The sequence below is a fragment of the Ziziphus jujuba genome, chromosome 6, assembly GCF_031755915.1.
Source record: "Ziziphus jujuba cultivar Dongzao chromosome 6, ASM3175591v1".
NCBI lineage: Eukaryota > Viridiplantae > Streptophyta > Magnoliopsida > Rosales > Rhamnaceae > Ziziphus > Ziziphus jujuba.
Window position 1 is genome coordinate 27,508,126 of NC_083384.1, and position 15,009 is coordinate 27,523,134.

General features: G+C 30.5%; 1 protein-coding gene across 1 annotated transcript; it reads right to left on the reverse strand.

The window, feature by feature from the left end:
• Window positions 1-7,546: 7,546 nt before the first annotated feature.
• LOC107429901 (glutamate--cysteine ligase, chloroplastic) lies at window positions 7,547-12,515 on the reverse strand. Its single transcript, XM_060818421.1, is given in 15 exon segments — window positions 7,547-7,711; window positions 7,838-7,907; window positions 8,021-8,101; window positions 8,188-8,280; window positions 8,411-8,491; window positions 8,960-9,049; window positions 9,250-9,343; window positions 9,898-9,966; window positions 10,259-10,329; window positions 10,813-10,881; window positions 10,979-11,062; window positions 11,325-11,410; window positions 11,572-11,683; window positions 11,901-12,051; window positions 12,185-12,515. Coding segments are annotated over 15 exon segments (1,530 nt in total). The 5' UTR covers window positions 12,475-12,515; the 3' UTR covers window positions 7,547-7,622.
• Window positions 12,516-15,009: the final 2,494 nt, after the last annotated feature.

Consider the following 15,009-nt stretch of genomic DNA (forward strand, 5'->3'; position numbering starts at 1 on the left):
ATTTTTTAATTGTTCATCTACAAATATATTCATGCAGCAATCCAATGAACAAAAATTCCATTGATCTAAAAATAGAAAATAGTTTTGTCAATGCTCTTCTCAGTTATTCACATATATGTGCACAGACGAGACACAAAATATCTCAAGACCTAATTTGAGATAGGATACCGAATATAGAATTCTAATTCAATAAGATTTTATTGACCAATTTATCTACATAAGTATGTTAAATGAGCTTAACTTTCATGTGTTTGTGGTCAACAATAGTTTACTTGTTTTTAAACTGAAAGTCTATTAAATTGCTTTTTTTAAAAAAAAATAAAAAATAATTGAAGAAACAAACGACACAATTCCATTAAAATGTGTCGCCTATTCCATGTTTTTTTTTTAAATCTTTAATTAGTTTTGTTGATTGTTCATCTACAAATTATGAAAAAAAAAAAGAAGCATATTTGCCAAAATTAAAAAATTACTAAAAACAACTTTCAAATCGAAAAAAAGTTAAACATTGGTTGGGTGAAACAGCGACGCAGTTGTTGACAAATGCATCGCCTTTTTGTCTATTTAGCGACTATTTCTTAAAAAACTACGTCGCCTAAAACTATATTAGCTAGTTCTTGTTGTATTATTATTTCCAAGTCATTTGGCCTAGTGGTGTGGTGATTTCTTGAGTGTGTAGGAGGTCCTGGGTTTAATTCTTGTCATGGCCCTATTTTGATTACATTTGTTGAAGAATGCGTCACCTGTTCATATTTGGCGACGCATTCTTTAAATAATGCATCGTCTAACACTATATTAGATATTTTTTGTTGTATTATTACATCTAAGTCATTTGGCCTGGTGGTGTGGTGATTTCTTGAGTGTGTAGGAGGTCCTTAGTTAAATTTTTGTCATGGCCCTATTTTGATTTTTTTTTTATGGGTTTCTAAATGTTTAAACAGAAAAATTGAAAAAAAAAAAAAGGCGACACATTTGTTGAAGAATGCGTCGCCTATTCATCTATTTGGCGACGCATTCTTTAAATAATGCATCGCCTAACACTATATTAGATAGTTTTTGTTGTATTATTATATTCAAGTCATTTGGCCTTGTGGTGTGGTGATTTCTTGAGTGTATAAGAGGTCTTGGGTTCAATTCTTGTCATGATCCTATTTTGATTTTTTTTTTATGGGTTGCTAAATGTTTAAACAAAAAAATTGGGAAAAAAAAAAGGCAACGCATTTGTTGAAGAATGCGTTGCCTGTTCATCTATTTGACGACGCATTCTTTAAATAATGCATCGCCTAACAATATATTAGCTAGTTTTTATTGTATTAGTACATACAAGTCATTTGGCCTGAGGTGTTGTGATTTCTTGAGAGTGTAGGAGGTCCTGGGTTCAATTCTTGTCATGACCTTATTTTGATTTTTTTTTATGGGTTTCTAAATGTTTAAACAAAAATATTGAAAAAAGAAAAAGAAAAGGCAAAGCATTTGTTGAAGAATGGTGCGTCGCCTATTAACTATATATATAAAAAAAGCTCAGTTTTAGAGCTCTAATATTTTTACTGGTTATTTGGTGTTGAAATAAAATTAGATTTATTAAAAGAACTAAAAAAAAAAAGATGAGGAGAGAACAGGTGATGCACTATTACGTCCACTGCTATTGCGTCGCCTGTTAACTATATAAAAAAAAAAAGAACTAAAAAAAACTTAAAAAGAGAACAGGCGACGCACTATTTAGATTGTGCGTCGCCTGTTAACTATATATATATAAAAAAAAAAGAGCTCAGTTTTGGCGCTCTAATATTTTTACTGGTTATTTATTATTGAAATAAAATTAGATTAATTAAAAGAACTAAAAAAAAAGTTGAGGAGAGAACATGCGACGCACAATCTAAATAGTGCGTCACCTGTTAACTATATAAAAAAAGAAAAAAAAAGTTCAATTTTGGTGCTCTAATATTTTTACTGGTTATTTCTTGTTGAAATAAAATTAGATTTATTAAAAGAACTAAAAAAAAAAGGTGAGGAGAGAACAGGCGACGCACAATCTAAATAGTGTGTCGCCTGTTAACTATATATATATAATAAAAAAAGCAATTCAGTTTTGGCGCACTAATATTTTTATTGGTTATTTATTATTGAAATAAAATTAGATTGATTAAAAGATCTAAAAAAAAAAAAAAGTGAAGAGAGAACAGGCGACGCACAATCTTATTGGTGCGTCGCCTATTAACTATATAAAAAAAAAAAAAAAACTCAGTTTTGATGCACTAATATTTTTACTGGTTATTTATTATTGAAATAAAATTAGATTGATTAAAAGATCTTAAAAGAACTAAAAAAACAAGGGAGGAGAGAACAGGCGATGTACAATCTATATAGTGCGTCGCCTGTTAACTATATATAAAAAAAAAAAAAAACTCGTTTTTATCGGTCTATATTTTTACTGGTTATTTATTGTTAAAATAAAATTAGATTGTTTAAAAAAACTGAAAAAAAATTAGAAAGTAAAGGGAAGAGAATAGGCGACGCACAATCTAATTAGTGCGTCGCCTGTAACATATATAATAAAAAATAAATAAATAAACAGCTTGGTTATGTTACTCTAATATTTTTACTGCTTATTTGATGTTGAAATAAAATTAGATTGATTAAAAAAACTAAAAAAAAAAAAAAAAGGAGTGAACAGGCGATGCACAATCTAAATAGTGCATCGCGTGTTAACTATATATTAAAAAAAAAAAATCAGTTTTGTTACTATAATATTTTTACTGATTATTTATTGTTGAAATAAAATTACATTGTTTAAAAGAACTTAAAAAAAATTAAAAAGTAAAGGGAAGGTAATAGGAGATGCACAATCTAAATAGTGCATCGCCTGTTACCTCTATTAAAAAAAATAAAAAACAAAAAAACCAGCTCAGTTATGTTGCTCTAATATTTTTACTGGTTATTTGTAGTTGAAATAAAAAAATACTATTTAAGAGATTTGTAAGAATAAGTTATACAAGAAAAATTATATAATTGAACAACAACCTTGTATAATTAAATTTTATTATTATGTAAACATAGATTAGTGGTTGGTATTCATTTTTCCATGAGTAGCATTTAAACGTACAATACAATTAAGATAAAATATACACACAGTATTAATGGCGACTCTGGTTAGTCCCACATTTAGCGACCCTTAATGGATGTGTCGCGTGTTTTTTGTTTTTAGCGACCTTTTGAGGTCGACAGTTTTTGGATGCGTCATATATTTATTGAATTTTTACTGACGCATTAATCTTAGAGTCGTGGTTTTGTTTTTTTAGACGCGTTTGTTTCGTAGCGTTGCTAAGTGAGTGTCGCTAGATATCAATTTTTGCATATTGAATAATCATATCACAACCCACAGTTAAAATGTCTAACCTAAAAGCCTCTCTCCTATACTTTGAGGAATTTCAGCTACAAATTTATAATGCTCTTTTTGCTAACCAAAAAAATAAAATGAAATCACACGGGCATTTCATTGAGCATATCTTGATCAAAATAACAACTAAAGCAGAGATGCTTCCCAGAGAGTGGACACTGCTAGTTTATGTGAAAAGGGAGATAAGAGTGACAAGTGGAGAGAGAGAGTTGAAGTTGCCATCTGCTACGGAACTTAGAACCTTTGAATTGGTCTTAGGAAAGTTCCTATGTTTATGTTAATTGACTGGGTAATGTTTTGTTATTTTGTTTGTTGCCAGTGCGTAGACTGTTGAGTGGGTAGTGGGATATGGTTGCCAAATTTCAGGAAGTAATGGTTAAGGTTGTTGTGTTACACCTTATATATTTCGTAGTCTGCTGCCGTGTAAAAGGGCATGAATGAAGTAAAAGAACCTTCCAATCCCTTGTTCTTCTACTCTTCCTCCCATCCACTTTTGTAAATTAAGTTTTGGGACCTTAAATCTGTCTACATGTGAAGTCCATCAGGAAGTGGAGGCCCTATCTCTTAGGGAAACCATTCACTCTGAAAACTGACCAGTGAAGCCTCAAGTATTTACTGGAACAGCGAATCATTACTCCTGCTCAATCTCGTTGGTTGCCAAAGCTCATGGGTTACAATTACTCAATTGAATACAAGAAAGGTAAAGAAAACCAAGGTGGAGATGCTCTCTCATGAAAGGTAGAACATGAATATCACACCATTACCTTACCAATTCCAAGCTGGTGGAATACGCTTAAGGCAGAGGTCTGGAATGACCCATATTATGAAAATTTTTGTTCTATCCCTAGTAAGGAGGCTCAGGAGTATTTAGAAAAGGATGGGTTTTGGTTCAGGCGAGGACGTATAATTCTAAGTCCTAATTCAACTCTAATTCCTCTAATTATAGTTGAATCACATTCTTCTCCTATTGAAGGGCGTTTTGGGCATGGTAGGACCCTAAGCAGGGTCAAAAGAGATTTTTATTTGCCCCGAATGAAATTCACCGTTAAAACCCATATTAAGGAATTTGAAATTTGCCAAAGGAATAAGGCTGATTGCACCAAACCCTCGAGCCTTCTTCAACCCCTGCCAATTCCCAAGCGAGTATGGATGGAAGTTTCCATGGATTTCATTGAAGGATTGCCTTCATCTCATGGTTTCAACTGTGATCATGGTGGTGGTGGATCGGCTTTCCAAGTATGCACACTTTGTTCCACTCAAACACCCATATATGACATCAACGGTGGCTAAAGCTTTTATTGATAATATTGTTCACCTCCATGGAATTCCTCCATCCATTGTGAGTGATCGGGACAAGGTAGTTACTATTGCATTTTGGAAAAACTTATTTCACTTGCAGTGTACTTCGCTGGATATGAGTTCTAGATTTCACCCTCAATCTGACAGATAGATGGAGGTACTAAATCGAACATTGGAACAGTATCTTCGATGTTTTATTGGTGAGCAACCACGAAATTGGTTGGATTGGCTTCCATGGCTAAATACAGCTATAATACATCCAAGCATTCTACCTCTAAGGTTACCCCATTTGAAGTAGTATATGGAGTACCCCCGCCATCTATACTCTCTTATGTCCCTGGTACAGCTAAAATGCAGGCTGTGGAGGAGCTGGTTCTTGATAAGGATTAGATTTTGCATAAGTTATGCCATAATTTGGTGTTTGTAAAGAATCAGATGAATGCTTGGGAGATCACAAATGGTTAGATGTCGAATTTGAAGTGGATGATTATGTATACCTAAAGTTACAACCATACCGGCAATAAACAGTGGTACGATGACCATCGTTCAAGCTTTTACCATGTTTTTATGGTCCACATAGAGTGCTTGAACGTATTAGTCCTGCTGCTTATTGATTGGAGTTACCTGAGGGGTCCTTGGTACATAACATTTTTCACATCAGTTTACTCAATAAACATGAGGGCCCCCTACTCGATGTCTCCCCTCTTCCGAAGTCTCTTATTGACCAAGACCTATTGTTGCCTCACCCAGAACGTAATCTATCTACTCGTACTGTTCAAAAGGGAATGTATAAGCCAAAGACTGAGGTATTAGTTAAGTGGAGTGATACTCCACTAGAAGATGCTACTTGGGAAAATTTGAGGCGTTTTCTCAAGGCTTATACTAATTTTGTCCTTGAGGACAAGGACACTGTTAGGGGGGAGGAATGATATGGACCTTAGAACCTTTGAATTGGTCTTAGGAAAGTTTTTATGTTTTTGTTAATTGACTAGGTAATGTTGTGTTATTTTGTTTGTTGGTAGTGGGTAGGCTATTGAGTCGGGAGTGGGATATGGTTGCTGAATTCTAGAAAGTAATGGTTAAGGTTGTTGTGTTACACCTTATTGTTGGAAATAAAACAAATAACAAAACTGAATTATAATTACAAATACCAAATACCAAACAACATTAATAAAATAATAAATAATTATTCAGAGTTTAGGATGATCTATTTAGTTGGATCGAGGCACTCAATAGCACTGTCCTTAGAGAAGATACGCCCTCTTCTGCACTGGATTGTCTAATGTTCCTCTCCCAAGATACAATGATCCTTCAGGAATCTTGTGTGCAGCTAAGAATTCCCACGAACTTCTTAGAACTCTTGTAATGCTCAATATATATACTAAAATATATTTGATAGTAATAAAATAATTTTATAATAATGATAAGAAAATATGGAGGATTTGAGAGGAGTATTTAGAAAGAAGAAGAGAGAATAAATAACTTTCTATTGTTGTGTGTTTTCAAATGGGAAAGAAAGCTCCTATTTATAGAGTTTGAAGTAAGAGATAATGATGGATATAGATGATTTTTAGGAATAAAAATATAACAAAATAAACATTAGAAACAAAATTAACGTCAATAAACTAATATCTACGTTGAAACTGACTTTTACTAAATGACTAAATATATATACGTTAAAATGTATTATTTTGTAGGAACTAAAAAACAACTTAGACTTAATTTTTCAGTAAATCCTTCTTCATATAATATATAAAATAATATTTAATAAATTTTTTTTTGAAACAATTATAAAACTTCTATATTTCTAGTCTGCTACTGTGTAAAGGGCATGAATGTTCAAATCCCTTGTTCTTCTACTTTTCCTCCCGTCCACCTTTCTAAATTAGGTTTTGGGACCTTATCACTGTCAGAGTGAGAGGTTGTCACCGGAGGGTTTGGGTTTTGGTTGACATGTATTTGACATGTTGGGTTGGTTTTTACTTTTTGGATTTTACACCAAAAATATGGTGAAATATCTGTCCTACCCTTTAAAATTGGTTTTGCATTTTTTGTCAGGTCAAAAAATTTTAAAATTTTGGAAACGAAATTTTTTTGGCACGTTTCTTTAATTTGTGTGGATTTAGAGGCCAATGTTGATGTTAAATTAAATAGTGTTATTTTCACTTTATTCGAAAAAGATTTTATTTAGTTTTGTGTGGTTTTAGAGGTCAAGTTGATGTTAAATTAAATAGTGTTATTTTCACTTTATTCGAAAAAGATATTTTATTTAGTTTTTTTAACATATTTTAATTTTTGCTATGATTTTTTTGGCAAAATATTTTTATAATTTTTTTAAAAAGTGTTATATTAATTATGTAAAAAAAAAAAAAAAAAAAGGGGTAACATACACAAGTTGAATTGGAGATGGTCATTTTTTTGTGATAATCCATGGTAATTAAGATTAGCAATGAGGATTAACGATATTCCCAACAAATACGGTTATGTTAAAATAAAAATTTTGGGATACCCTTTTTGGGAAATGCCATCTTCATATTTACAAAACCACCTTCATGATTTTAAGCTTTTTACATTCAAGAAGCAACGCTGAAAACCTCCTTAATTTATATTCAAATACCTTTTATACGAATTCATTAAAAAGAGATACATTCAATTGAAAAGTTACCGAATTATACTTATATATGGATGCATAAAAAAATTTATTTACTGGACTATATTGAACAATTTATTTGGGAATTGAATGACTTATTACTAGTAATAGCTTTGATAGTGCTCAATATAAGTTGCTTAATGTCCTATTACTTTATTATTGATAACAAATTCTATGGCGCTACTATAACCATTTGATAGGAGTCCAATACACAATTTCTTTGGATACATTTTTAAATTGATATAATAGAAAATTTTTGGTAATAAGATTGATACATTAGAAAATTAACTCTTCATACAAAGGATCAACACATTGTCCCCACTTGCCATAATACTTGTCCAAATGTCTTTCTGCCAGTGTCTCACCTACCACAATTGCCATTTGAAAATATTAGCAAAGAAAAGGCAAAAGAAAAAGATGCCATATCAAAAAGATAATGCCTCTCAAAAGTTAATATTCTTCTTTTAAGATTTTTTACTTATACATAATACCTGTTGTTGCAACTTTTACTATCTCGTTTAGGTATCCCGATTCCATTAAGCCTCTCCTTTCCAAACCTTCCTGCCAAAAAAAAAAAAAAAAAAAAAATCATTTTTCTCCCAAAACAAAAGCCAAAAAAGTAGTCTTAGCCTTTTAGGAGCAATTACTATTAATGGATGCTCCATTTTGCTTACTTTTGCCCACTTCACAGCATCTTCAGCAACCTCACTTAGCAATTCACCTCTAAATGGAGTCTTCAAGCCTGTTTTGGGAACCTAAATTAAAAGGTAATGCTGCTTAGTAATTAGATTTGTAGTTGGATTAGTTAGATATACAAAATGTTTATAGCTATATATTATACCTCGTCCCTCAACATTTGTCTTTCTGCTTGTGTCCAGTCAGCTATCATGTCCAAAACATTTTGCAATGAAATCTCATCATATAGCAAACCCACCTAAGGAAATTACAATTGAACCACTAAAAATAATATTAAAAAAAATACCAGATATTGTTAACTACTAAAAACAAAAGATCTCAGAGATGCATTTTGTACTAAATTAAAAATGTAGAATTAGGGAATTTACCCAAAACGCTGGCAAAGCGTGTAACATGCTTAAAGGTCCTCCATCAGCACCCCTCATCTCCAAGTATCTCCTCAGCCTGACCTGAATAATTTATACCAAAGGATAGATAAAAGTATTTGAAAAAAAGCTAAAAAAAATGGGGGTTGTTAACATTGTTAGTCCTGAGCTATAGCTGTATATGTTTTATGGTTTTTAATTTTTTTTTAGCATTTTGATCCTAAATTTATTTTGTTACACTTGGTCCTTAAAACTATTTTAAATCTAATTGTAACCAATTTTGAGATGTGCATTGCATCTGATGCAACATGCAATAGTTTTAATTACTAGATTACCTAATTTTATTATTTTGTTGTTTGTCGTAGTAGGTGCCTTTATATCTCAAATTTGTTAAAAACTAAATTAAATATGCTTCTAAAAGGCTCAAGTGTAACAAAAATTGAGATTTAAAAGCCAAAATACAACAAAAAAATCTAAAGACTATAAGTGCAAATGTAAGCATGGTTGAAATATATATATAATAGAAATTAATGTTTTGCGATATAATTAAACCTCAGTATATATTGTTCCCAAATGGCATTCCCAATCAGTGATTGTTGGTGTTTCGCCTGGAATACGTTCAAGTTTTCCTGCCATGAAATCCTGCAAAACCATTCAAGACCAGTAAATAATGTATCTCAGACAAATTAATTATTAGGTTGAAAATTAATTAAACATCAGATTTTTTTTCTTTTCAAATATTTTAGGTAACCCACACATAAATAGAACAATTAGATTAATCGAAAAAATGAAAAGAAAAATCTTGAATTTGAGATAATTAATAGAGGATAATTATGGGAAACCCGAAAAGTCTTTCCACCACAATCAATGTGCCTGTTTTGTCTACGAACAAAGATCATTGGAACATCAAGAGCATAATCCACATACCGCTCAAATCTACAAAATCAAATAACCATAACATTAATTAGATTTATATCCATACGTGTTCAATAAGGTAAAGCATTTTATTTATATATATGTTGCAAAATTACATATTCTTGCTAAAAAAACTTTAGAGTTAACTGTATTTAGTGTCCTTTAGTTTGAGTACATTTACACTTATGGCCCTCAAATCAAAACCTTCGAATTTAAGCCCTTAATTCTCAAATTGGTGCATTGTGCTCCAATTGGTTTTTCAGAAAATGGCAGTTAACAATTTAGTGATATTAAAGTGTAATTTTTAAAAAAATGTAGTATCTGAACTGCAAAAATTAAAATTTGATGGTCTAAATTGTAACAAATTGTATTTTAACATTTGATACCATTAAATGGCTAAAAAAATTCAATTGAATTAAAATATAACAAATTGAAATTTAAATGTCTAAATTAAAACATTTTAAATTTGAAAACCAAAAATGCAATATTTCTAAACTAAAATGTACTAAAGTATAATTAACCAAAGAATATAGCTGATTTGAATAATGACACCAAAGAGTATCTATTGAACTTACCCAAATGAGTTTTCAAAAGCTATAGGTAACATGCCCGTACGACTATCATCGGTTTCGGTCCAAGCTTTACTGTTTTAATTTACATGAAGAAAATTATATAATTACAGAATGGAAAGCATACATTGGAAACAATTATAAACTTGAAAAAAAATAGAAAATCAACACAACTTGAAATTGTGTTCAATTTAATGTTTATTATTATTTTTTTCTCCTTTAACATTATAGTTAGTTTTGACACCTAACAAACTTTATTCACTAATACACACTTAAAATGAGCAAATTACATATATTTAGATATAAAAAATAAAAAACAAAATAAAAAAGAATAACCATGCTACCAAACAGCTTTGAAGCTAGCAACCTTCTCATGCTGAGATAACCATTTGGCTTGCCCTCTTTGAATGGTGAATTTGCAAATAAAGCAACCGCTATCTGTTTGTTTTGTACAGTGAGGTATAGCAAAGAAAAAAAAATAAAAAAACAATATGTATGGTGAGATAGCTAGGATTTCAAGGAGCCAAAAAAGTTCTCAAAAATATATAACATATATTTGTACAATTAATTTCCCACCATATGATGAGCATTTGATGCCAGATTACATATATTTAAAATAATATGTCTTATAAATAACAAGTAATTCGAATAATATATTAAATATATTTTGACGGCAGATGCCCACCATATATAGACAACGTTGCCCAACAAAGCAGGAACAGCATGTACAATTTTTATTTGTTGGGACCACTTTACATTGTGAACCATATCACCTAACAAATATTAAAGGTCATGGATTTTCAGATATAAATTATTAATTTGAGGTGTTACCTTTAATATTTGTCAAGTCTATTATGGTTTCCAACATAAAATAGGAACATGTTCAACAACATATCATAACTAAAATCAAAAGTTTCTTACAGGTTGCAAGGCAAGACTAGCACGGAATTTCTTGATCATGTCAATTTCAGAACTGAAGTCCAAATTAACCTAACACATGTCATAGATATATATATGTGTGAATACTTTAAACACACAAATTATTAGCCTTGAGCCTTCAAAGGTAGCGCAAAATTTCATATCTCACCTGAACGGTGCATGAACGAAAAAAAATATCCATTCCAAGTGATCCAACTTTAGGCAAGTATTCTTTGATAAATTGAAATCGTCCCTGAGACAAATAACCCTATGCAAGTCATAACCGGGATGTTTAAAAGATATGGTGTTATCATGTAAAATATATAATAACGATTATGCACTAACAAGCATCTACATACATATGCTAATAAAACGGACAATAAATGCCTGTAAGTACATATATACTGTTTTTGAACTTTAATTTTGTCCAGGGCCCTAGAGTATTACTGGAATATTTATTATTTATTCACATATAAATAATTTTACAAAGAACTTAATTAAATACTAGTACGTACCATGGGCATTGTTGTCATGTCTTCATGGTTCCACTTGGGATCGAAACCCATTCCTAAAAATCCAATTCCCATATCCTATGGTATGACTTGCTATATAATATGTCTTTATCATAAGGTACTTATAGGAAACTTATTGTATCAAAATCCTATATATATATATATATATATATATGTTGATATATATATATATATATATATATTGACAACCTGGCTCACAACAAATTAATTAAGAAGAATAATTTCAAACTGACCTGGTAAAGGTGAGAATCAATCTCAGCACAAGCCTGATGCAAAGTTTCAACCGGTGCATCACTAAATTCTAATTGACCAGAAGGCTCAAGTGTTATGCTTTTTTTACCCTGATCCTCACTCATTAAGAAAAAAAAAGAAAAAAAAAAAGAAAATCTTATTAATAAACTTCATTTTACCAACACTTATATGTAAGCTTGTTTATGGGAAAATAAATTTATAATAAAGAAGTAGTAAAAATAACTAAATTTTGTATTTTTAGAATATCCATAAAAATTCATATATTATTAATAAAGATGGATATATAGTATCTTAATGAAAAATTACCTTTTTGAGTCCTACAACATTGTAACCTTCCATTACCCTATTCCAATCAAATTCCTCAGCAATACCGTTCAGCAACTCTGCTATTTGTTCATATTTAATAGGACGTAAAGTTTTCATTTCAAAGCCAAACTTTTCATGCTCAGTACCTATTCTGCTAAGTTTACACATATATATAACAAAGTTAATACTCAAATGTTGAATAATATATATAATATAGAATTAAGAAGAAGCAATTTCTTCTTCTTCTTCTTCTTTTTTTTAATGAACAAAATTTAAAATAATACCTCCATTTATTCTTTGGTTTGCATCCAGAGACAAGGTGATTTATGAGATCTTCTTTCGTGAGTGGCTCAGTGGCCACAACTGAAGTGTCAGTAAGAGTACAGCAGCAGTGTCTCTCTTTAATCAAAATCCGAGTGGTGGTGGCTGACTTAGTTGGAAACAAAGACGACAAAGACAAACCAACACTACAAGCTTTCTTTATTGAAGATAGCTTAGAATTGTCAACCATGTCATGATAAAAATTGCAGTACTGCCTCAATAAACCTGAAGTGGACTGCAATATTATTGCCATTGTTGCAAGCTAGTGTTCATATACATATATGTTGTAACATTAGTTATTAACCCCTTTTATAGAGGGGGAAAAAAAAAAGGTTATTTGAAGGTGATCGTTGTTGTTGTTGTTATTATTATTATTATTATTTTGATAAAATTGAAGATGATTGTTATAAGTGGGAGCACCAATTGATATGACTTATTATTAATTAGCTTTATTTATTTTCTAGAATTAAAAATTTATTTGGAAAAATGAACCATAAAAAATTTTACCAATTAAATTGCCATATGGATTGATTTTGTTGATGATGATCGGCAACAACAAATATAGCATGATTAATCTGCTTTTTATATAGTGCTTTGCTATTGTTTATAAATACATTCAATAATTGCTAAACAACAAAAGTAAAAAAGGAATAAATTTGACACATAATGAAAGAATTGTTTGGTGGTATTATGAGGTTGTGATGGGCTCGTACGAGGTCATTGCTGATGCTGTAATGGATGCAAAGTGGAGGGATTGGAACGTATTTGGAAGTGTCTGGGATATTATTGAGCTTTCGAGTATTTTGATTGAATTCTTATTTGTTTTGAAATGCGATAAGGCTGATATTTATTTATTTATTGAGCAAAAATATCCATATACTATATTCATAACAAATAAACAACCATAAAAATAATTTTTAGAAATTCTTACCTATTTTATTGCCAAAAAGAATAAGAAAGAAAAAAAATCGTAATTGTTGTAAAAGAAAGGAGAAAGACAATGGAAGAGAAAATCAAAGAAAAAGTGTAATTATATTATTTTGTATATATTACACAGAGGAGGAGGTCCTATTTATAGATCTTTTCCATAATATAGATAATTACAATGATATACGGACAATTAATTTAGAGAATAAAGATAAATCACATCAAGATTTGTTTATTTAAAGAGATAGCAGACATAAACAATTAATAATATTATAACACTTGCCCTTGCACTGCCCAATTATCCATGTTAATGTTGCCTAGTTAAAAATTTTACTGGGAAAATCCAGTGAGACAAAACCATGATGAGGGAAAAAGTGTACAAGCACAAATGCTTCCTCCCAAGAAAACAAGTCTAACTCTCCTTTAATCTCTTAATTGATACATTCTGACTTTGTGTACAAACTTTTCGCATATTCAAGTAAGAAGCTTATTCGTAATAAGTTTGTAAGCTTATCACTAGAATGAATAGAATGAATGCTAATAACTTAGCTTTAATGAGCTCCTATGCAAAGAAGAGTTCTTAGTGAAAACCTTTTAGTAATATAAGTTTATATGGATTTCAATAATATCCATATATAATTCTATATTCATAGCACTTCCATTTGGACATTATTGCACTATGATTATGCGTCGTTAAAAAATTTATTAGAAAACCCAATGGGAAAAGGCTAGCTAAGGGAAAAATAGTACATGTTCATATGCTATTTTAAAATGCACATTTTGCCTCGTTAAAACCTTTAATCAAGAAAACCCAATGAAACAAAAACTTGACTAAGGAAAAAGAGTGTAATCATAAACATTCCAAGTTTGACCAAGTAGGTAGATATATGTTCGCTTTCTCTTATGAAAACAACAAATAAAATCTACATATGCCAATCTCATATATATGGTTCTCAAAAATACCAACTGATATTGGTTTATAAACATGCAAGATTGTTACTCGGGCAAACTTGGGGAAAATCAAGTTCACAAGTCTGCAGAAGCCCATGTATATATAAAATAACTTGTTTCATTAAAATATTCATCATTCATTTGTGCAATGAATATTGCATAGTCCTTAAATAATATATTAGAATTTCTTTATTTAAGGCTAATCCATAAGACTAGTGGATGTATTGGACTAGGGATCTTAAACATGCACAATCACCTCCTTTTATATGCAGTGCTAAAATATATAAATGGTTTTAGAAAGTTGAAACAAATATTTGTTTAGTAGACCTCTAATATATCGCAAAACTTAAATTAAAGAACATATATCCAGCTCGTGATGTGGTATTGCATGGATTAAATAACAATAATCATAATAATCCTCCAGGAGTTAATATCAATGGCATTACCATACACAGCTCATGATATGGTATTCCCATTGTTGCTAGCTCTTGATCGTATACATGTATGTTGTAACATTAATTGTTAACCCCTTTTATAGAAAATAATAATAATAAAAAAGTTATTTGAAGGTGCTCATTATTATTATTATTATTATTATTATTATTAGAAGTAGTAGTAGTAGTAGTAGTAGGGTTAATTTCCTTAAACCCTTTAGGTTTACCTCTATTTCAAATCATAATTAGAGGCTTAAAAATTTTCAAAAACACCATATTCAGAGGTTTGAAAGATTTCATAAACACCCCTTGCTGTTAGCAACTTTTGTTAACTTACATTCTCTCTCCTAGTTGGCAGTATGAAAAGTTAAAAATACATCCAAATGTTGAAAAAATAAAGATTGTTACATTCAAAATGTTTTTTCTTTTCTTTGAAAAAAAATCTGACTTAGTTAAATACCCTTAGAATAAAAACT